This window comes from Callithrix jacchus, chromosome 1 (assembly GCF_049354715.1).
Source record: "Callithrix jacchus isolate 240 chromosome 1, calJac240_pri, whole genome shotgun sequence".
Lineage (NCBI taxonomy): Eukaryota > Metazoa > Chordata > Mammalia > Primates > Cebidae > Callithrix > Callithrix jacchus.
This window is the reverse complement of record NC_133502.1, coordinates 14,449,327-14,472,575: the sequence shown is the minus strand read 5'-3', so window position 1 is coordinate 14,472,575 and position 23,249 is coordinate 14,449,327. Positions and strand designations below refer to the sequence as shown.

The following is a 23,249-nucleotide window of genomic DNA, read 5'->3' as shown; positions in this document are numbered from 1 at the left end:
GTTTTGTCATGGCGGTGGGACAGGAAGAGAGGGAGACATGAGCGGCTCTGTGTTCCGCGTAATAACCGGAGTAGCCCAGCAGAGGTGGGCTGTGAAGAGGCTGAGGGTTGCAACCAGAGGCGATGGAGACCAAAGCTTTACCACGCAGGTGAAGCCTCCAGGTAGCAGGCACAGAGAACAGATTGTAAACATTTTTCTATTAGACTTAAGGTCTGCGCTGATGTTAGTGCCATACCCAAGAGGTGAAGGAGGCACATCCAACCCGCCCTTCCCATCATGGCCTGAAGCAGTCTCTAAGGTTAAATTTTAAGAGTGCCCTGGCAGAGGAGGAAGTCTATTTAGATGGTTGAGAGGCCTTAGAAATTTACTTTTGGGCAGGGCGCGGTAGCTCATGCCTGGAATCCTAGCACTTTGGGAGGCAGAGGCAGGCGAACAACGAGGTCAGGAGTTCCAGACCAGCCTGGCCAACATGGTGAAACCCCATCTCTACTGAAAATACAAAAATTAATCGGGCGTGGTGGCAGGCACCTGTAATCCCAGCTACTCGGGAGGCTGAGGCTGGAGAATCTCTTGAAAACAGGAGGCGGAGGTTGCAGTGAGCCAAGATCATGCTGTTGCACTCCAGCCTTGGCGACAGAGCAGGACTCCATCTCAAAAAGAAAAAAAGAAGAAGAAATTTTCTTTTGGTTTATGCTATTATCTCTCCCCTCCACAGCCGCTCAGGGAGCAGCCCAGTGAGGGGCGGGCCTCCAGGGCTGGCTGATCCATTAGGATCTGCAGAGCCTGTCTCTTCAACCCCCTCGGGTTTTGTTCTTCATTAGGCTTCTCCATCGTGAGTCCCTTACCTCTTCTGGCCTTGCTTTAAGGGATAAGGTGAGCTCTGTGGGCACAGGCCTGTCTCTGCACTGGCCACCCACTCCCCATTTTTTTTTTTTTTTTTTTTTAGTGGTTAGCATGCTTTTACCATAGTTATTCATTAAGCTATTCAACTGTTTTGTGCAGTTCGATGTAGCATATTTCATTTCACAATAAAAAGTCAAACAATTATAAGCAAAAACATAAACTGGAAAAAAAAAGATTTACATCTCATATATGTGAACAAAGGACTAATTCCCCACCAAACATAAACAGCTCCTAGAAATTGTTGCAAAGATCAACAACCCAGTAGAAAAATCAATGAAGTTCCCACAATAGAAAACACAAGTGGCCCTTCAAAAAAATGAAGAGAGGCTCAGCCTCTTATGGTAAGAAAAAGAGGCAGGATTTTAAAAACTTAGGTCTCTTCCTCCAGTTTCCTTAAAAATCTAGGCCAGGTCATTTTCACTTTCTGACTTAGACCCTGCCAAGGGCTTCCCATCTACTCAGGCGTTTGTCTTTGTTGATTCACGTCATACTGCCCTGATCTTTCGGCCGAGTATGGTTTTCTCCTCCACTCCACCCAATGCCACCACTAGCATGGTCATTGGCACTGGGAGGTGATAAATAGTAATGCTTGAATGAAGGATGAAATGCACATGTGGAGGAAACAGCTTTGGTCTCACGACTACTGAGAAGTTGCTGCAGAAGTTCTGATTCCGTAGATCGGGGGTGGGGCCTGAGAATCTGCATTCCTCTCAAGTTCCTGGGTGATGCTGATGCTGCTGGTTCAGGGACCACACTTTAAGAACCTCTGGCTGAGACCAAGAATGTGTTTCCAGGAGTCTGGGACTCCAGGGTTCATGAGCTCAGCAACAGAAACACCACCCTGTGGAGAAGACTGTGACCTAAATGAGCCACCACAAGCCCACCTTTCTACTCCCAGCGTATCTGGCAGGTTTGCAACAGTGGGTGCACTTCCAAACCCGCCAGAGCAAGCTTTCCTCTCCTTCAGCCGAGGCTGCATTTTTCAACATCATGAGGTTCCCTGACTTGCAGCCCCCATTTCTGGAGGTAACATCAACCGCTACCCTGTATGTCTCAATGAAGCAACTATTTGAAGAGTTTCTTACTCTTCAGCTGCAATGAAGAAAGCACAGGAATGGCAGGTGCAGCTGCCTGTGTGGAAGAGCAGTCTCTGCTTCTCCCTGAGCACCTCCATCTTCCAGAAAAACTGACTGGGGGTGCTAAGGCTCAAGAGATAATAAATAGAGTCAGGTAAATGGACGAACGAAGCGTGCTGTATACACACAACAGAATATTCCTCAGCTTCAGAAGGAAGGAACGCTGATGCACTTCATACTGTGGATGAGCCTGGAGGGCATCACCCAAGTGAAAGAAGCCAGACACAAAAGGACAAACACTGTCCATTTCTTCCCTGAGACGCTGGACTTGGCAGATTTGTGGAGACAGAAAGGAGAATGGTGGGTGCCAGGCCCTGGGGCCAGGGTGGACGGGGAGGGCTGTGTCATGCGTCCACAGTTTCCATTTGGGAAGATGAAGTTCTGGAGCTGGATGGTGGCGATGGTGGGACAACAATGAGAATGTACTTAATGCCACTGAACTGTGCACTTCAGACTGTTTTATGTTGTATTTTAGCAAGATTAAAACAAAATGGCTGTGGAAATTCACCTTCATTCCCCCTCCGCCCGCCCCCCCTCCTTTTTTGGGACAGAGTGTTACTTCTTACTCCGTCACTAGGCTGGAGTGCAGTGGCATGATCTCGGCTCACCACAACCTCCGCCTTCCATGTTCAAGCAATTCTCCTGCCTCGGCCTCCCAAGTAGCTGGGATTACAGGCAGGCGCTACTATACCCAGCTAACTTTGTATTTTTAGTAGAGACAGAGTGTCATCATGTTGGCCAGGATGGTCTCGATCTCCTGACCTCGTGATCCGCCGGCTTCAGCCTCCCAAAGTGCAGATTACAGGTGTGAGCCACCGCGCCTGGCCTGGTAATTCTTAAAGAAAGAAAATGTAGAATTCCCCACAAATGCTTTCAAAGGCTGAATCTCAAAGCCACACACACATTCTCACACACACACTCTCTCACACACATCACAAACACATTCTCACACGCACTCATGCTCAATCCTCAATCACACACACGCTCACACACACACACACACACACACACACACACAGCTGACCCCTGTCCCGCCGTGTTTTGCCTCCCCTCCCAGAAACGTGCGTTCCTCCCGCAGTGGTTTCCAAAGTGTGGTTAGATTTGTAAGAAATGCACATTCTGGGGCCTCAGCCCCGACCTCCTGAGTCAGCCGGCCTGGGGGTGGCGTCTGGAAATCTGCGTTGAGACCCGTCCTCCCCGGGCCTGCCGCGCTCCCGTCGGGGAATTCCCGCCCGCACCGGGGCCGGGGCCGGGGTCGGGGTCCACGCGCGGGGGCTCGGGAGAGCCGACATCTGCTCCCCGCGGCACCGCCCCCCGGGTGGAGCCGGTGGCCCCGCCTCGCAGAGCTGGAGCTGCACCCGGGGCGGCGGGGCCGGGCCTAGACGCCAGGTCTGAGAAGCCGCACCTGCCAGGAGCGCGTCCCGCCGGCCGGTCGCAGGAGCCCTCGGAGCCGCAGCCATGGGTACGCTCGGCTGGCGGGGGGTTGTGGGGGGCGCCGCGGGGGTCCAGCCGGGCTTTGGACTCGGGTCCCCGCCGTCACCCGGAGCTCGGAGCGGCGTGGGCACCTGGCCGGCACCGGGGCGCGCGAAGGGGACGCGGCGGCGGGAAGCGGAACGACCTGGAGGCCCACGGGGTCCAGGAGGTTGCGGGGCGCCCAAGGTCCTCTCCCAGGTGGTCACCGCGCGGAGGCCGGGGGGTCCAGAGGGGCCCACTCCGCCGAGGTTGCTATCCTGACCCGCCCGCCCGTGGGCACTGCTGTCTTAGTGTTTCCACCCTGCGGGCCGGGTGTGCGCTAGGAGCGGGACCCCGCGGGCGACAGCAGGACCCACAGAAACGCCATCGAACTGGGCGCCTCGCGGCTGCCTCTGCACTTCTCTTGCCTCTGGGTGGCGAAGGGACCCTGGAGTTCTGCAGGGAGCCCTGGCACGAGAGGAGTTGGGGCCCTCTCTTTGTGGCCCCCTCTTAACCCTCTGCACTGTGACCCGGCTTAATTTAAGGCACTTTCTGTGCCTTATAGAAGGTGAGGAGCTGGCTCTTGATGGGGTGGAGCATCAATCAGCAGAGCAGCTAGGAGGCACCTTGACTCCTGCCCCGCTTCCGAATTAACCACTCTGGAACTGAGGCAGACTCGGGAGAAGGAACGCAAACCCGGAGAGAGCTGCACGAGAGCAGCCCGACCCTCTGCTTTCTTAAAGATGAGACGCCCACTCAGCTCCCCAAAGTTGTGCCATGGATGCCCCTGGCCGGCACTTTGCAGAAGGCGTGGCCACGTGGGTTAGGGGATCTGAGCCTGTAGACAGGAATGCGGGTCAGTGGCTGCCTCAGTGGTCCCGGTGGAGTGATGTGTGTCCTGCCCAGCCCCCGGGTGCACCCGCCCCCTGGCTCTCAAAACGCCTGCCCGGCACACCATGTTGTGGTTCCTAAGGAGAAACAGTGAGTGGTTCACATTTTGCACTTCTAATTGTGGCCAACTGTGCCTGCTCCAGAAAGACCTGCAACTTCCCTCTCTGCCAGGCAGATTCCTGGGCTGCAGGAAGGGTCCGGCCTCAAACCAGTCCCACCTGTCACTCCATGTAACTTTGCTAGGAGGTGCTCTGAACTATTTCTGTCGATCGTCAAATACCAAACACCTGAGTAGCATCCTTGTTGAGCTGGAATTCGTGACCTGTGTTTAGCACTTCAGCAGACCCAACCCGCATTGTTGTTAAAGGCAGCTGCCTGGTTGCTGGTGAAGGAATAGTTAGCTGTTGAAGCCTCCTCCCAAATGAATTGACGCGTTCTAGTCTGCCACTGGCCCTCTCTGTTTGTTTGCAACTGAGATTGACAAAGCATGTGAAGAGCAGCAAAAAGGTTTATATGCAAACAGCGATTTGATTTTTACTGAAGCCCCAACTTTTCAATATCAAGGGTTAGTTAGCAAATGAAAAATATGTTTAATGGTTGTTGAGGGGAAAGAAAGTCGTAACTTTTCAAGAATAGATCTTTGGTGCTTAGGTCATGACAGCATTGTTTCCGATCCCTCAGTCACTGAGGGGACACTTGAAGCAGTTGGTGAACAAGGCAGGAGATGAGCAGGGCATGGTCCTTAGAGAAGCTGGTGCCTCCTGCCTCTAACTTCGTCCCACTGGAATTGGAACAAATTTTCCCAGTAGATGCTTTTTCATCCTTTGAGAATCCAGGAGCAGAAGTTCTGAATGAATAGGAAAGTGAGGGATCGGATGAGACGCAGGACTGTACCATCAAGGCATTTATTAGACTTAGCAACAGAAGCAAGGAGAATCCACAGCAGCTGACAGGGTAAATACAAGTGCTTCGGAGGTGACCACACCCAGCCTGGCTTAGCGTCTTGTTGGGCTCATGAACAGCACCTCCTTTATTTAAAGCAGTGGTCCACAGTCTCTTCTGGAAATCGCTAGAGAGGAAATGCTTTGGGTCCTGGGGGCCGGTTGGTCTCCGTGGCAACTTCTCAATGCTATAGCTCTAGAGCAGCTGTAGATAATGGACAAACAAGTGGGCAGACCAGTTTCAATAAAACTTCATGCACTTGGACATTTGAATTTTATGTAACTTTCATGTACCACAACATAATCTTCAAACACTTCCCTCAATCACTTCAAAACATGAGAACCATTCTTAGCTTGTGAGCCACACAGAAACAGGCAGTGGGCCAGATTCAGCCCCTAAGCCACATTTTGGGGACCCTTGCTTTAGGGTATCTTTGTGCTTCTTAGAGGCTGGGTGAGAGATGCCATTTTCCCAAGGGCTGTCAGTTGAATTAAGTCTCCAAACAGCAGAAAACTTCTTAGATGCTGGGAAGAAAGCTTAGTAAGAAAAAGCAGCCTCTGAAGCCTCCGTGGGATCATAGGGCTGGGAATCCTTTTGTAGAAGATTACGACTATTTGGTCTTTCCTCCCACCCCGCCTCACTCCCTCATCCCAAGCTTAGCAAGACCCTATGCTAAATGGACTCTGAAAATTAGGTGCAAGGCTTCCCGTTGTATGCAGCAAGCTCCCACCTCTATCTGCCAAGACCTCCAGGTTGATTGGAGATATTCACTTACTTAATGAAGGAGGCTTTATTCTCTTCCTGCCCCACCAGGTCTCAGCCTCCTGGCTGAGCCTTGTTTGTGATTCTGATGAGTTTTTCCAAGGCAGCTGCCTGGGCTTAAAATGATGGGTAAGTGGTGAAGGTTCCTCACACCTGGGAGTCACTCCCACTCTCCTCCTCCTCCTGTCAGCTCTTGAGTCAACCAGAGAACAATGTTGAAGTACCAGGGCAGCTGCTGTCCCTGATGCCAGCTCCAGAGGTGGCCCCACACTGCAGGGGGCCTTTGGCAGAGTCGGCAGCAAGGAGAGAACTGCTAACAGTGGGTTCTTTCTGGCTAAGATTGCTCTGAGTCAGCGGTTTTCAAACTTGCCTCAGGCTTATGGGAGTGAGGGCTTGTTCCAGCAGTGGGGCTCGCCAGACCCCTCGCCTGGAGTTTCTGGAGCAGTAGGTGTGGGAAAGAGCTTAAGCACAGGGCCATTTTCCCAGGTAGGGTGATGCTGCTGGTCCCAGGCCCTTGCTTGGAGAACCCCAGCTCTCAAGAATCCCCAGTTTCTTTTTTTTGACCCCTGCCCATGTGCAAATGTTGCTACTGTGCCCTAAAAATTAGGCTATGGGAAGATCTATGCAGTCTGGCCCGCGGCTTGTCTGTGTGGGTACATGTCCATGATGATGAAGCATTGGGCAAATTAGCAGGTAGAACTTCAGAATTAGCCAGCCGGTGCTGTCAGCATAGGGAGGGCTGGGTGCTGCGGCTCACACCTGTAATCTCAGCATTTTAGGAGGCTGAGACAGGCGGGTCATTTGAGCTCAGAAGTTTGAGAGCAGTCTGGACAACATGGCAAAACCCTGTCTCTACAAAAAAAAAAAAAAAAAAAAAAAAACTGCTAGGCCTGGTGGCTCGCACCTCTAGTCCCAGCTATTCTGGAGGCTGAGGCCAGAGGATGGCTTGAGCCCAGGAGGTGGAGGTTGCAGTGAGCTAAGATGGCTCCAGCTTAGGCAACAGAGGGACTGTATCTGAAACGACAACCAAATAGAAAGAAGTAGGGAACGGGAGTGGCTATGCAGAAATTTACCTACCATGTGAGGATGAAATAACCCTGCCTTGGAGAAAGTCATGTCCTCAGGGGGCAGGAACAGAAACCCGTAAACAACACTTCTACCCCGAGTTGGAGTTGAGGAAAATGAGGCTCTATGAGACCAGGGAAAGCAGCAACTCGGAGTATTTGTCTAAACTGAGGGTTTGCCTGCTGTGGATCTGCCCAGTTTGAATGGATGCTAAGGAGTTGAGGAAAACGAGGCACTATGAGAAGTGTCTGTCTAAGCTGAGGGTTTGCCTGCCATGGATTTCCGGTTTGAATGGATGCTAAGGAGTTGAGGAAAACGAGGCACTATGAAGAGTGTCTGTCTAAGCTGAGGGTTTGCCTGCCGTGGATTTCCGGTTTGAACGGATGCTAAATGTTTGCATGGACCTTCACGTCTCTTACAAAATGTCTTGAGTAGAATTATTCCATTTTTTGTTCACTTGGGTTTTTTTGTTTGTTCATTTGTTTTTTGAGGCAGAGTCTTGTTCTGTCACCCAGGCTGGAGTGCAATGGCGCGATCTCGGCTCACTGCAACCTCTGCCTCCTGAGTTCAAACAATTCTCCTGCCTCAGCCTCCCAAGTAGCTGGCATTACAGGCATGTGCTACTACACCCAGCTAATTATTTTTGTATTTTTAGTAAAGATGGGGTTTCACCATGTTGGTCAGCCTAGTCTCAAACTCCTGACCTCGTGATCCACCCGCCTTGGCTTCCCAAAGTGCTGGGATTACAGGCGTGAGCCACCGCACCTGGTCGGGTTCTTTTGATTAATAATTTTTTTACTGCCCTTTGAGTTACTGAACCATTCCATGAAGAACAAACAGGGCTTAGTCTATGGTCTAGTTAAGCTACCAGGAATCTCCTCCCTAGAAAATGGCACGGCCACTCTATTCCCCACGGCAGAACTACTAATGACTGGGAGCCTGGTGTGGAACCTTGGAGCTGAGACTCCCCAGCCAGCTGTGTTCCCATGGTGGGGGCAGCAGTCCCAGACACAGTCACGTCTTGATTCTATGCCTTGCAGGAGAGAAAGTGGGTAGGTGCCCCGGGTGAACTGATAAGGAAATAAATACAAGAGTCAGGCCTGAGGAAGCTTTCCACATTCTTCCATGAGGACAGTGAAAAAGGAAGCAGTGTTCTCAGCGGAGTGAGCACTGTGACTCATCATCCTGGGGTTACAGCACAGAGAACCAAGGAGTCACTCTTTTGTACCTTTGTCCTTTGGTTTCAGAAGCTGGAAGTCTATCGTAGAGGACAGTGGACCCTGGGGTCATCTCATGGATGTGATTTCAAGGGGGCTTTGTCAGCCAGGCGGGGCCACACCTCTGCTCTCAGCCCCTCTGGTTTTTGGGGTTTAGGATGCGTGCAGCTATGAGAACACTGTGAAAGCATGGGTTCAGCAGGTGGGAAGTGCCACAGCTGCAGGGCAGAGGGACAGGGTCTTCCACAGAGCCTTGAGGAGGAGGAAGATCCAGTTCCTCTCCTGGTTCCTAGACTGGAAACTGCTCAAAGCCCCTCGCCAGGCTTCGGAAAGGAGTCTCACATTGGAGAGAGGGTTTTGAGTCCTCCAGGTACCGTGTGGGGATGGGTAACAACAGGTACATGTTCAGAGGAAATTTTGGTTCAGAGATCAGATTGACAACTGGAAAATTCACACATTGTGAATGTACTTACATAAAAAGCTTCATTAAACGTTTTCAAGCCAGGCAACTTTTACAATCTGCCTCCAGTGAGAAGATATTATTCATTAGGACATGGCAGACATTTATACATTTGAGATGTTATTGAGGAAATAAACCTTTTTTTCCATTAAATCAAAACACCTTGCAGAGAAAGGAGAACACTTATGCACTTCTGGTGGGAGTGTAAATTAGTCCAACTGTTGTGGAAAGCATTGTGGTGATGCCTCCAAGAACTACCATCTGACCCAGCAGTTCCATTACTGGGGATATACCCAAAGGAATAGAAATCGTTCTACCAGAAAGACACCTGCACACATATGTTCACTGCAGCACTATTCACAACAACAAAGACATGCAATCAACCTAGATGCCCGTCAATGAAAGACTAAAGAAAATGTGGTACATATACACCATGGAATACTATGTAGCCATAAAAAAGAACAAGATCATGTCCTTACCAGGAACATGGATGGAGCTATAGGCAATTATCGGCAGCAAATTAACAGGAACAGCAAACCAAATGCTGCATATTCTCACTTATAAGGGGCAGCAAAATAATAAGAACACAAAGACACCAAGAGGGGAACCACACTCATGCGCTGGAGCTACTTGAGGGTAGAGGATAGGAGGAGAGAGAGGTTGGGAAAAAAACAACTGTTGGGTACTAGGCTTAGTACCTGGGTGGCAAAATAATCTGTACATCAAAACCCTGAGTCACGAGTTATCTATATAACAGACCTGCACATGTACCCCTAAAATCAAAGTTGAAATATTAAATATTACAAGTTAAAAAAATGAAACTCAAAACACCTAAGCTCACGTGGTGGATTTGTTCCTGTGGCGGCCATAGCAAAAGCACCACAAACTGGGGAATTTGAAGCAACAGAAAAGTCTTCTCTCTCAGTCCTGCAGGCTGGGAGCCCAGAATCAAGGGGTCCACAGGGCCACACCCACTCCGAAGGCTCTATGGGAGACCGTTTGGGACCTTCCTCTTGATCCTGGAGTGGCCACTGGTCCTTGGCATCTCTTGGCTTGTGGACACGTATCTGCTGTGTCTGCCAGCCCATCAGTCTCCATGTCGCTTTTCCTCCTCTTAGGAGCACACTACTCACATTGGATGAGGGACCACCCTGTCCCAGGATGAGCTGGTCTTCACTAATTTCATCTGCAACAACTCTATTTTCAAATAAGATCACCTTCTGAGATTGTGGGAAGCATGTGAATTTGTGGGGCATGGGCAGGATACTATTCAACACCCAACATGGAAACGGAAAGCATCCTCTCTGAAGGATGCCTGTGGCTGAGAGATGACTTTAGGTAGAAAATGTTTGTAGGGTAGAGATAACTCCATCACAGCCTGCATCCTCAGCTCGGATGCTACATTTGGTGACCAGTGTCTTCCCGCCTCAAGACAGATGGGTTTTCTGGTCATAGCTCTAATCAACTATAAACGGTCCACTTAGTAAGAGAGTTGGTATGTAGAAAACAGGCCCTAGGCCGGGCACGGTGGCTCACGCCTGGAATCCCAGCACTTTGGGAGGTTGAGGTGGGTAGATCATGATGTCAGGAGATCGAGACCATCCTGGCCAACCTGGTGAAACCTCATCTCTACTAAAAATACAAATATTAGCTGGGCATGGTGGTGCACACCCGTAGTCCCGGCTACTTAGAAAGCTGAGGCAAGAGCATCACTTGAACCCAGGAGGTGGAGGTTGCAGGGAGCTGAGATTGCACCACTGCACTCCAGCCTGGTGACAGAGCAAGTCTCCATTTCAAAAAATAAAAAAGAGAGCGAAAGAAAACCGACCCCAGAGTGATGTAGGAGACACAGGCAATTTACCTCCAGTCCTAAGAGCAGCGTTCCCATTCTGCTGATGCTGCACTCTGGATCTGCAGATAAGGTTTCCAGGCAACCTTTACGCTTAGTGTTTCACTTTTCTGTTTTTTTTTTTTTGAAAAATGTAGCTGTTCCTGTGGTGCATGCTAATTCGAAAATTATAAGAGAAGCATGAAAAAATGAAGTCCCCTGACATTTTTATGGAACGTTGTTAGACAATATCTAATGACATTTAAGATACACATATTTTAACAGCGTTCTGCTTCTAGAACTTTCTTACATATATTCTCATGACAGGAAAGAGGCATGTGCAACCCAAGGATTAGATTGGTACAAAAGGAGCTGCTGTTTTTGCCATTACTTTCTATCTATCATGTGGGCGGAAAACTTCCATTCTGTTTTATACCCTAACTTCATACTCAACCATGATTGTAAAGCATTTTTTTTCTAATTTACCACTTAAAAAAATAGTGTGTGTATAAGTTATCGTCTTGAACCTCACTGCCTTGAAAAACAACCCTCCAAAAGACCGGGAGATTGGGTGGGTTTTTTGGTTGGTTGCTTTGTGAGACTGAGTCTCACTCTGTCACTTTGGCTGGAGTGCAGCGGCACAATCACAGCTCACTGCAGCCTTGACCTCCCTGGCTCAAGCGATCCTCCTGCCTGAGCCTCCCAAGTAGCTGGGACTAGGGGCACGTGCCACCACGCTTGGCTCGTTTTTGGATTTTCTGTAGAGGTGGGGTCTTGCCACATTGCCCAGACTTGTTTCCTTTTAATTTAGTGACGCTCACATGTCTTTAGTGTAGTTTTCTCCCCTGACAATGTACAGTATTGTCAGGGCCACCATTTCTGTTGCCTGTTGGGTGTGTGGAGCCGATGCTGTCCTGGAGGCTGGTATCTGCTTCCCTTCGTGGTTTTGTGTTCCATGTCTGTCTTCCGAGGGTGCTGGGCAGAAAGCCCCCCCGCCTCAGCAGAACCCTTGGGGAGCCCCTCACCACCTTCTTATCCTCTTGTGTTCCAGGAGGACCGCCAGGCATCTGCTGGGACTCAAGTCAGCTGCAGTCAAGCCTTGGCCTGGTGGCCTGTGTGCAAGGGCTGTGGGGTAGGCTGCTCCCCGCATGGCCTCATGCCCAGTCACCTGATAAACCCACATTCTCCCTTCGGCGCCAGTTTCCTTAGATGGTTCTAAGTTAGTTTCCTGCTGTTAGGGTTTAGTATGATTCCTTTGTTCTTGGAGTCTGAGGCCTCAGTTGTTTTTAGCAGTGGTGTGAGAGAGAGAAGCAGGAGTCTGATGAAAGTGGCATTCTGAAAACCTCACATCAGCGTCTTCTGTGTTTATGTTTCTATTTGTTGCTGGATTAGAGGAACTGCAGCTTCCTAGTGGGGAAGAAGGTAGCTGTGGAAAGGGTATATATATATATTTTTTTTTTGAGATGGAGTCTCCCTCTGTCACACAGGCTGGAGTGCAGTGGTTAAGATCTCAGCTCACTGCAACCTCCACCTTCTGGGTTCAAGCAATTCTTGGGCCTCAGTCTCCTGAGTGGCTGGGATTACAGGCATGCAGCTAAATTTTGCATATTTAGTTTTCACCTTGTTGACCAGGCTGGTGTCAAGCTCCTGGCCTCAAGTGATCCACCCGCCTCGGCTTCCCAAAACGCTGGGATTACACACGTGAGCCACCATGCCTGCCTCTGAAAAAGAGGCTATTTCTATGAAGAGCAGTTGAGGACAGGCGCAGCTGGGTGCGGACTATGCCCTCATCGTGGTCCCAGCAGAAGGACCCCTGATATGGAATGCAGCCCATGCTCTGGTCACCAGCAGTGCAGCCACAAGTGACACCTCTTCTGATTGGAGCTAGTGGCCCTCATTCACTTGTCAGGCCAGGCCTCCCTGGGCTGCATCCGGCCCAGAAGCCCATACTTTTCTAACACACATGAGAATACCGGGTGGACAAGCAGAGCCCCCAAGGGTGGGAAAGGCAGTAAACCATTCCAATCCAAGAAGAAAAAAATCAGCAAGCCAGGAGAGAAACAGCCTCAACAAGAGCCGCTCCGGAAACAAGGGCTTTGGGCTACAGGCACTGAATTTCTTCTAGAGCTAAACTGACTCTGAGGGTAGAAGATCCCATTTAAGGAAAGCAAAATGCTTTTCATTGCTGGATCAAAGCTTATCCATTTTGGAAAAAACATCAAACCAAGCATGTGACGCCAGGCACCCACATCCTTCCTCTTTCCCGCCATCCACCCTGTCCTCAGCGCAGTCACAGTGAAGCCTGGTGCTGGCCCTGCTGCTGCTTTTTGAAATGACACACGCTTTATTTTCTTAAGAAGGGAGAGAGACATCCAATGCCACAGGAGGCTCTGTGACATTTGTCCAAAGTCGCACTGCTCGCTCTGCTGGGGCAGCTGTAAAGGGTCTAAAGAGCCCTGATGAGATGGGAGAGAGGATGTGGGAGGCCGAGGAGGCAGAGAGAGCCCACATGGACATGGAATTCTGAAAAGGCCCGAGGGGAGAGAGAGAAGTAGGCATATGGATGGACAGCTGGGGTGGAGGAGGTTGGAGTTACAGTCAGACCCTGGGGGCCTTGAATGCCAGGCCAGGAGAACAGCTTCACCTGTCGGAAGGAGAGAGCATGCAAGGTTTGGGAGCAAGATTCTCCACTGGAGGAAGCTCAGGTCGGTGGTGTGGACAGTGGACAGCCCAGGTGGAGTGACGAGCCGAGTGGGTGACCCTGGATGGGGTCATGCCTAGCAAGCGCCTCCCTGCCCCAGACTCATTTGTGTATCCACTGACTGGCATGTGTGGAGCAAGTCCTGCCTGGCGCACACTATAGCAATGTCCAATTGAAAAGCAGTTCAAAAGGCAATATAATGCCTTCCACGATAAATACAAATGCGATGCCATGATGCTTTGAATTCGAGAGGATAGACTTTGCTCTGGTCCACACCATCCTCATCCCCATGGCCTGACTTCCAGCGTGACACCCTCAGGCCCTTTTTCTTTGGGTCAATGTAAACGACCCTGGTGGGGGCTCCTTCTTCTTCGACAGCCACCTCCTCGCCCCTGCCAGGTTCCCCCATGGTAAATTTTTGTCTTTAAGTCAGTCCTTTCTAAAGATGCACTCACACTCAGTAAAGACTGCAAACTTGTCTTCCTGGGATGCAGTGAATAAAAAAAACCTTATTTTATTCATCTAGATTCCATCTTAATAACTAACTTTCAGAGAAAGTGGTAGATTGTGTCAGTTTGTTCTTGCAGTGGCATAAAGAAATACTTGAGACTGGGTAATTTATAAAGAAAGAGGATTTAATTGACTTATGGCTCTGCAGGCTGTACAGGAAACATGTGCTGGCATCTGCTCACTTCTGGGGAGGCCTCAGGAAACTTACACTCATGGTAGAAGGTGAAGGGGGAGCAGGCATGTCACATGGCTGGAGTAGGAGCACCGAGTAAGCGGGGAGGTGCTACACACTTTTAAACCAGATCTCATGAGAACTCACTATTGTGAGGACAGTACCAAGGGAGAGGGTGCTAAACCATTCATGAGAAACTGCCCCCATGATCTAGCCTCCTCTCCCCAGGCCCCACCTCCAACATTGAGCATTATATTTCAATATGAGATTTGGGTAGGGACACACATTCAAACTATATCATTCCCTCTGGCCTCCCCAAATCTCATGTCCCTCTCACATTTCAAAATGCAATCATGCCTTTCCAATAATCCCCCAAAGTCTTATTCCAGCATTAACTCAGAAGTCCAAGTCCAAACTCTCATCCGAGGCAAGGCAAGTCTTTTCCACCTATAGGAAACCTGCGCAATCCAAAACAAATTACTTATTTCCAAGATACAATGAGAGTATAGGCGTTGGGTAAACATTCCCATTCCCAAAGGGAGAAATTGGCCACAAGCAAGGAGCTACAGGCCCCACCCAGGTCCAAAACCAAGTAGGGCAGTCCTTAGATCTTAAAGCTCCAAAATAGTTTCCTGTAACTCTATGTACCACAACCAGGGCACACTGATGCAAGAAGTGGGGTCCCAAGGCCTTGGGCAGCTCTGCCTTTGTGGCTTTGCAGTGTTCAGCTCCAGAACCTGCTCTCACATGTTGTTGAGTGTCTGTGGCTCTTCTATGCTAAGGATGCAAGATGGTGGTGGATCTATTAGTCTGGGGTCTGGAGGATGGTGGCCCTCTTCTTACAGCTCCACTAAGCAATGACTCAGTGAGGACTCCGTGTGGGGGCACCAACCCCACCTTTCCGTTCCATACTACCCTACCAGAGGTTGTCTGTGAGTGCTCCACCCCTGCAGCAGGGCTTCTGCCTGGACATCCAGGCTTTCCCATACATCCTCTGATATCTATGCAAAGGCTTCCTAGCCTCCTTCACTTTTGCAGTCTGTGGACACCTGCAGCCTTAACACCATGTGAAAGCCACCAAGGCTTATGGCTTGTGCCATCTGAAGCAGCAGCCTGGGCTGTATCTAGGGCTCTTTGAGCCAAGGCTGGAGCCTAAGTGGCTGGGATGCAAGAAGCAGTGTCCTGAGGCTGCTTGGGGCTGTGGGGCCCTGGGATGGCCCATGAAACCATTCTTCCCTTCCAGGCCTCCAGGCTCTGTGATGGAAGAAGATGCCAATTAGGTCTCTGAAAAGCCTTAGAGGCCTTTCCTCCATTGTCTTGAGTGTCAGCACTTGACTTCTTCCTGTTATGCAAATATCTCTGGCAAGTGGTTGCTCCACAGCCTGCTTGAATTTCTCTGCTGAAAATGCATTTTCTTTCTCTGCCACATAGCCAGGCTGTAAATTTTTCCAACTTTTGCATTCTGCCTTCTCTTTAAATATAAGTCCCAGCTTTAAGTCATTTTATTTGCTCCCACCTATGAGCACAGGTTGCTAGAAGCAGCCAGGCCACATCTTGAATGTTTTGCTGCTTAGAAATTTCTTCTACCAGATATCCTAGTGTAACTGGGGTTGTGGGACATGGGGAAGGCTCGGCTCCCTCCCCCAGTGGGATGTGCCCAAGGTTCTTGGGTTCTCTCACCCAAGAATGGGGAGATGGCCCTGGTGGCATGGTGAGTTCATTCAAGTAAATATCAGACCCAAAGAGTTTGGCAGAGAGTGATTTATTAGGTAGAGAGAGAAAGACAAGTAGAGAGAGCTCCCATACTGTTGTGGGAGAGGATCCCAGAGAGGGATATCCCTATAGGGAGAGAGGGAGAGACAGCTTCCACTTTGCCGTGGGAGGGAATCCAGAGTGTAGTCCCTATAGGTAAGGGACTAGGGGGAATTTTAGCCCCAGAGTTACTCCTGCCCCATTCACATTCTCATCCAGTGAGAAGAGCTTTTCCAAACTTCCTCTGGAGAGATTGATCTTCAACTCTAATGCTGAGTAGGTTGCCCGGCCTGCAATCAAAGCCTCCTCTCTCAGAGCTTTTGGGGGCTTTCTAAACAAAGAAAGCTCACCTGGGCTTTCTACCCAGCCTGCGCGTGGGAAAGTTAGACAAAGAACTCTAAGTTCCCGGATGGGGACGTGGATGAAGTCCTGTCGGGCATGTTGTGGGAAATTTCTGCCTTGGAAACCACACCCCTCGTGGACTCAGTTTTCCTTGACACAATCCCTCAATAGGTCATCACTTTCAAGTTTAAACTTCCAGAGACTCCTAGGGCATGGACACAATGCAGCCAAGTTCTTTGCTAAGACATAACAAAAGTGACCTTTGCTCTAGTTCCCAGTAAGTTCCTCATTTCCATCTGAGACCTCTTCAGCCTGACCTTCATGGTCATGTCACTATTTGCATTTTGGTCACAACCATTTATCCAGTTTCTAAGAAGTTCCAAACTTGCCCTCATCTTCCTGTCTTCCTCTGAGCCCTCTACACTCTTCTGACTTATACCCGTTCCAAAGCTGCTTCTACATTTTTAGGTATCTTTATAGCAATGCCCCATTCCTCAGTACCATTTTTCTGTGTTAGGCCATTCTTGTATTGCTACAAGGAAACACCTGGGTAATTTATAAAGAAAAGAGATATAATTGGCTCACAGTTCTGCAGGCTGAACAGGAAGCATGGCAGCATCTGCTTCTGAGGAGGCCTCTGGAAGTTTCAAATCATGGCAGAAGATGAAGAGGAAGCAGACATATCATATGGCAATAGCGGGAGCAAAAGAAAGTGAGGGGGAAGATGCCACATACTTTAAAATGACCAAATCTAAGGCCAGGTGCAGTGGCTCATGCCTGTAATCCCAGCACTTTGGGAGGCCAAGGTAGGTGGATCACTGAGGTCAGGAGTTTGAGACCAGCCTAGTTAACAGCATGAAACACCGTTTCTACTAAAAATAAAAAAATTAGCCAGGCATGGTGGTGAGTGCCTGTAATCCCAGCTACTTGGGAGGCTGATACAGGAGAATTGCTTGAACCCAGAAGGTGGAGTTTGCAGTGAGCTGAGATCACATCACTCCGCTCTAGCCTGGGTGACAGAGCGACTCCATCTCAAAAAGTAAAACAAAATAACCAGATCTCACAAGATTTCACTGTGGCAAGAACCAAGAGAGATGGTGCTAAAGCCCCCATGATGTCATCACCTCCCACCAGGCCCACCTCCAGCACTGGGGATTACATTTCAATATGAGATTTTGGTGGGGACATACATGCAAACTGTATTATAGATGAAGAAATGGAAGCCCAGAGGTTAAGCACCTTGATCAAGGCTGCAGGGCCAGAAGGAATGTCTCTACACTGAGGTTCGAGCTTTTGATTCCAAAAGCCCACATCCTTCCACTGGCTAGACGCAGGGGCAATATTGAGAACGTTCTCTCCTTAACTGAAAAGCCGCTTTTGCCATTAGCAAGGCCATTACCTTCCTGGGGCCTCTTGTGGGACCAACTTTGTCAATTTGACTTCTTTACTACTGGCTTATGAAAGCATTTCCAGAGCAAGCACCAGAGCTTAGATTCTGCCAAATCCAGTTTACAAGGCAGGTGCCAGGTATGCACGGCTAAGCTCCAAGTAGAAAAATATAGTTTAGGAAAAAATTGATATAAAGAGCATTTCACCAACAAACAAAATGTGGCAGGAAATTTGAGTCTTCGTTATATGTAAGGAGCGACTAAAGACCTGTATATACAGAGTTTGGGGCAAATCCACGTGTATTCGTTTCTAGTTACCACTATAACAAAGCCCCACAAGCTAAGCGGTGTGCACAGTGCCTTCTCGTAGTTCTGCAGGTCAGAAGTCCCCAGTGAATTTGAATGGGCTAAAATCAAGATGTTGGCAGGGCTGCATCAAAAGGCTCTCAGGGAGAACCAGTATCCTTGCCTTTTCCAGCTTCTCCAGGCTGCCACATTCCCTGGCTTTGGGACCCACACTGCAACAATTGTAGTCGCTCCCCTGCTTTCAGCTTTTCTGACTTTTTAGGACACTTGTGATCGTATTGGGTCCACCTGGATAATCCAAGCTAAACTCTTCATCTCAAGGCCCCTAATTCAATCGTATCTGCAAAACCCTTTGGCCACAGGAGGGAAGATGTCCCTGAATCCCAGCGATTACAGTAGGGACATCTCCAAGGGACCACTGTTCTGACCACCACACCTACAATTTTAGAAACATATCCTCAGAACAGGAGCTGAAGCTTACAGTATTCCCTCAGTTTCACTCTTGGTCACAAAAGGAAACAGTTCTCTCTCTGCCTGAAAGTGAGGGCTTCTCTCTTAGACCTCAGCAAAAAGCATTGTTCCTTCTGACTTCCGAAGTCCAACTCCTGGAAGTGCATTCTCCGCAGTCTGCCAGTTGCTGTCAGAGTTATTAATTTCTAGGTAATAAAACATCAAAGTCAGAGTTTCCATCCCAAAACGGTTCAAAATATGGAGCATGCTTTATATAAATAGTAGGAAATATTCACATGAATGGGAGCGTTCATTGAGTAGTGGGGGAGGGGGGAGTCTCTTGTTTTCTCCTGCGTTCCCTGTTCTCCTCAGCCCCGAAGTCAATTATCATATAAATGTATAATATACACTTATTTCGTTAAATTCTTTAGCCAAAGGAAAAGCAAAACCACTGCTGGGCCTAGAATGGCAAGAAGAGCCTGCATTTATTCAGCCATGACAATGTATCGGCGCTAAGGAAGCCAGTCCGGTGGGAAGTCCAGATTCTAAGCCGGGTTTGGCTCTAGTCAGTAGTTCACACAAGGGACCCCAGAGTGATATAGAAACACTTGGCTACTCGAATATGCCTCTGAGGTTTTCTAACAGGGAACCAACATAAACACGAATGTACCGAAGTAATCAGAATCTTGTGATAGTTGATGCTTAAATTCAGTCTTAAGTCCCGATGTAAACACCAGTTCTGCACTTGAGCTTTCTAAGGTAGCAATCCTGATGACAAACCTATTGAGATAAGAAATGCTGACTGCAGTGTTACGCCCAGTAGATAGCTCTTGATTCTATAAAAGAAGCGTTTAGCAACCTCTGCCCCGTAATAATAAAGGCAGTTCTTGGAATATACGCTTTCAGAAAACAAGACGCCTTCTCGGTGATGGCTGGGTACTAAGTCTCAGATCTACACTGTAAGGGATTTCCTTTTCCATAATTTAGTTCCGCGTGCGATGATGGTTACGACCTAAGCTTTCTGAGTGGCCTCTTTTCTGTAACTGTAGTACATGTGAAGTAGACAAAAGCTTTACCACTATTATGAAGCAAATAACAGGTACAAAATATTTAGCAAAGACAAGAACAACTCCAGAAAAATGAAGTCTTTCCCTGTAAATAAAAATCCAGGGAACACGGGAAGCGGTTGCCATGAAGCGCGGAGCTCTCTCCGCTGGGTTTGGGTTTTCAGAGCTCACTCCTGCTTCCCCGAAGGGGCCGGGGATAAGATGGGCCTTTGTGTGGCTCCACCCCTCTCGTTGGCTTTGGGAGGCAATGGTAAGGCCATATTACCCAAAGTCTAAGCAGGCGAAGCATAACGTGGTATTGCCATGTCCTCAAGAACGAGCAGCGCTGGGCGCCTATAATCCCAGCTACTCAGGAGGCTGAGGCAGGAGAATCACTTGAACCTGGGAGGCAGAGTTTGCAGTGAGCTGAGATCGCGCCATTGCAGTCCAGCCAGACGAGTGAAACTTCATCTCAAACACACACACACACACACACACACACACACCCCGCACAGCAGTGACGCTTTGCACCCACAGCCTGGTTTGCGCCAGCTTGCAAAACGCACACTTGCCCGACCAGCCCTTCCTGTTCGCTGGAGGCTGGCGCTTTCCCTGCGCAGTGTGAACGGCGGCCCAAGTCCACGGCAGGTGCACTGCGTCACCACTACCCTCCCAGGACACAGGAGTCACGCTCCTCACGGGAGGGCTCGGGCACAGAAAGACGCCGCAGGGGACGGGGCCACACAGGGCGGCGTGGACCCTGGGCCCACAAGATGAGGGGGAGGAACCGCTCCTGAAACCTGGAAGGAGAGAGTCAGGTGGGAAGGGAGAAGTCGGAGAAGCCGCCACTGTTACTTGAGGTGATGGTCTGAGGGGACCTTGCAGGGAAGACGCCAGAAAAACAAGTACCCCAAAGTTTCTTCTTCCCTCTGATCTCCCCTGTGACCCAAACCCAGTGGAAGCCAGGCTGGGGCCCGGGACCTGGATGCGATCCCCGCGGGCCAGCCCCGGAGCGGTCCTGGAGCGAGGCCCACCGGGCAGAGCTGACCTGAGCGCGGGGCTGGGTGCGGGTGATGGATAAGCGGGGTCTTGGGAAGTTCATTCAGCAAGCACTGAGTTTCCGCTCTGCGGGAAGCGGGGGGCCTGAGGACTCTGAGCTCAGAGGTCGCATCTCCCCGTAAGGAAGCCCTGAGCCGTGGGGTTCACAGGACTCTTCCAGCAACCCCGCAGGGCGGAGGTCGTCCTCGTTTGATTGTTGGGCTACCCCGGAACAGATGGGCTCGGCCGCCAGGCAGCCCACAGGTGCCAGCGTGAGACGGGGCCGCAGGGCGAACACCGCAGCCTCATTCTTGGCGTATTGCCCCGGAAGCGACCGCATCCCACCGCGGCTCTGTCTTGGGAGGAAACCGGGTTATTCGTGTGGAGGAATCTCTGTCCAGAACTCCTAACAGGCAGGAAGTTAGAAGTGGGGTCCGGAGAAACCAGGGCAGTGGATTCCCCCTTAGGACAAGGACTAAAATCGCATCTAAAATGCTCTTTCTTTCTTTTTCTTTCTTTTTTTTTTTTTTCTTTTGAGACAGAGTCTCACTCTGCTGTCCAGGCTGGAGTGCAGTGGTGAGATCTCAGCTCACTGCAGCCTCCACCTCCCAAGCTCAAGGGATTCTTCTGCCTCAGCCTCCTGAGTCGCTGGGATTACAGGCGCCCGCCACCAGGCCCAGCTAATTTTTGAATTTTTAGTAGAGGTGGGGTTTCCCCACGTTGGCCAGGCTGGTCTTGAACTTCTGACCTCAAGTGATCCGCCCACCTCAGATGGAGGTGTGAGCTACCATACCTGGCCCTAAATGCTCTTAAATGAGCAAAAATGCAAGACCATCTGGTAGGAGTCTCTGGGGCCACGCTGAGCTGCAGGAATGGAAATAACCCCAGCACAGGCTGACTGGATCAGGAGGGAAGGCACCTGCCCAGGAAGAGGTGGTAAGACCTGGAGGGCCCTGTGCTCAGGGTCAGGAAGGGAGTTCCTCTGCCAGGGTTGTGGCTTCGTTTGTTGTGGGATAGGGCTTTGAACTTGCACATAATGAAAAGACAAGGCAGTAAATCTACAAAGAAGGTCCCCAGAGGGAATGGTGTGGGAGATGGAGGTGGGCCCTGTGGTGGAGGCTTCAGCTTGCTATACGCCTCCTGTATTGGATACATGCCATGGTCTTTCTGGTGCTTGGAGCCAGCGAAGTGATAAAATTCTGTTACATAGAACCATCATGCAGCAGGACATCACAGCCAGCATGTGGTCCTCCAAGTGCAGTGTCCGGACCAGCAGCATTGAGGTCACCTTGACTCTTGTTAGAGAGGCAAACCTCAGGTGCAGAGAAGTCCGCCTTCTCAAACGCCAGCCCCAGTGGCTGGCACTAACTCCCAGTTGGGCTGCTTTTCGAATGGGCAATTCTGCTGCAATTTGCAACACATGGGTTGCCGTAGGGCCTTAAGGATTTAAAAGTTGTTACGGATACATAATAATTATACATATTTATGGGATACATATGGTATTTTGATAGAGGCATACAATATGTAGTGATCAAATCTGGATATTTGGAATATCTATCACCTCAAACCTTGATCATTTCTTTGTGTTGGGAACATTCCAGTTCTTCTATCTATTTTGTTTGTTTTTTGTTTTTGATGGAGTCTCACTCCGTGGCCTAGGCTGGAATGTAGTGGTGTGATCTTGGCTCATTGCAGACTCTGCCTCCTGGATTCTAGTGATTCTTCTGCCTCAGCCTCCCAAGTAACTGGAATTACAGGCACTCACCACCACGCCCAGCTAATTTTTGTATTTTTAGTAAAGATGGGGTTTCACCATGTTGGTCAGACTGGTCTTGAACTCCTGACCTCAAGTGATCGGCTCACCTCTGCCTCCCAAAGTGCTGGGATTACAGGCGTGAGCCACCATGCCCAGCCTCTATTCTGAAATATACAATAAATTGTTCATCATAGTCACCCTCTTGTTCTACCAAACACCAGCTCTTACGCCTTCTACAGGACTATGTTTTTGTATCCACAAACCTTGCTTCATCCTCCCATCTTCCCCTACCCTTGCCATGCTCTTGTAACCACCATGCTACTCTCTACCTCCATGAGATCAACTTTTTTAACTCCCATATATGAGTGAGATCATGTGATATCTATCTTTCTGTGGCTTATTTCACTTAACCTGATGTCCTCCAGTTTCATCTGTATTGCTGCAAATGACAATATCCAATGACAATCTTCATAGAAATAGAAAAAAAAATCCCAAAATTCATATACAACCACAAAAGGCCTCAAAAAGCCAAAGTCATCCTGAGCAAAAAAACAAATAGGGCTGGAGGTACCACCTGATGTCAAAATATATTACAAAGCTCTAGTAATCAAATCAGCATTGTACTGGCATAAAAACAGACACATAAACCAATGGGACAGAAAAGAGAACCCAGGAATAAATGCATGCATTTAAAGCCAACTCATTTTTTACAAAGGTGCCAGGAACAAACACTGGGAAAACAACAGTCTAAAGATTAATTTTCTAGTGTAGTGATTTCCAAAGCACACTGCCTGGACCAGTGGCAGCTCCCACATCTGGGAGCCTGTTAGAAATGCAAGCTCAAGTGTCCATCTCAGGCCTACAGAATCAACAACTCTGGGAGTGGGGCCCAGCTATCTGTTCTTGCAAGTCCTCCGGTGACTCTGAGGCACATTCCAGTGTGAGACCCACTGCTATGGGGTAACCGATGCCTAGTAGAGGTAGAGCATGTTCAGGGGCCCTGGCAAGAAACAATCCTAACATAAGGAAATAGGGGCAGGTAAGGGGGAAACGGATGGATGCCCTGTGGGAAACAGCCTTGTGGGTGATAGACACGGATGAACACAGGGCAGTGTGTTTGTGCAGGAGCAGA

At 49.6% G+C, this 23,249-nt stretch overlaps 1 protein-coding gene across 1 annotated transcript in view; it reads left to right on the top strand.

Annotated features, from left to right (window-relative positions):
* The first annotated feature begins 3,423 nt into the window (after positions 1–3,423).
* Positions 3,424–23,249, top strand: part of SLC15A1 (solute carrier family 15 member 1) — a 63,226-nt gene continuing 43,400 nt past the window's right edge. Inside the window, exon 1 of the mRNA XM_008993436.4 lies at positions 3,424–3,501. Coding sequence (XP_008991684.4) covers positions 3,498–3,501 — 4 coding nt within the window. The 5' untranslated portion in view covers positions 3,424–3,497. The remainder of the gene's footprint in view (positions 3,502–23,249) is intronic.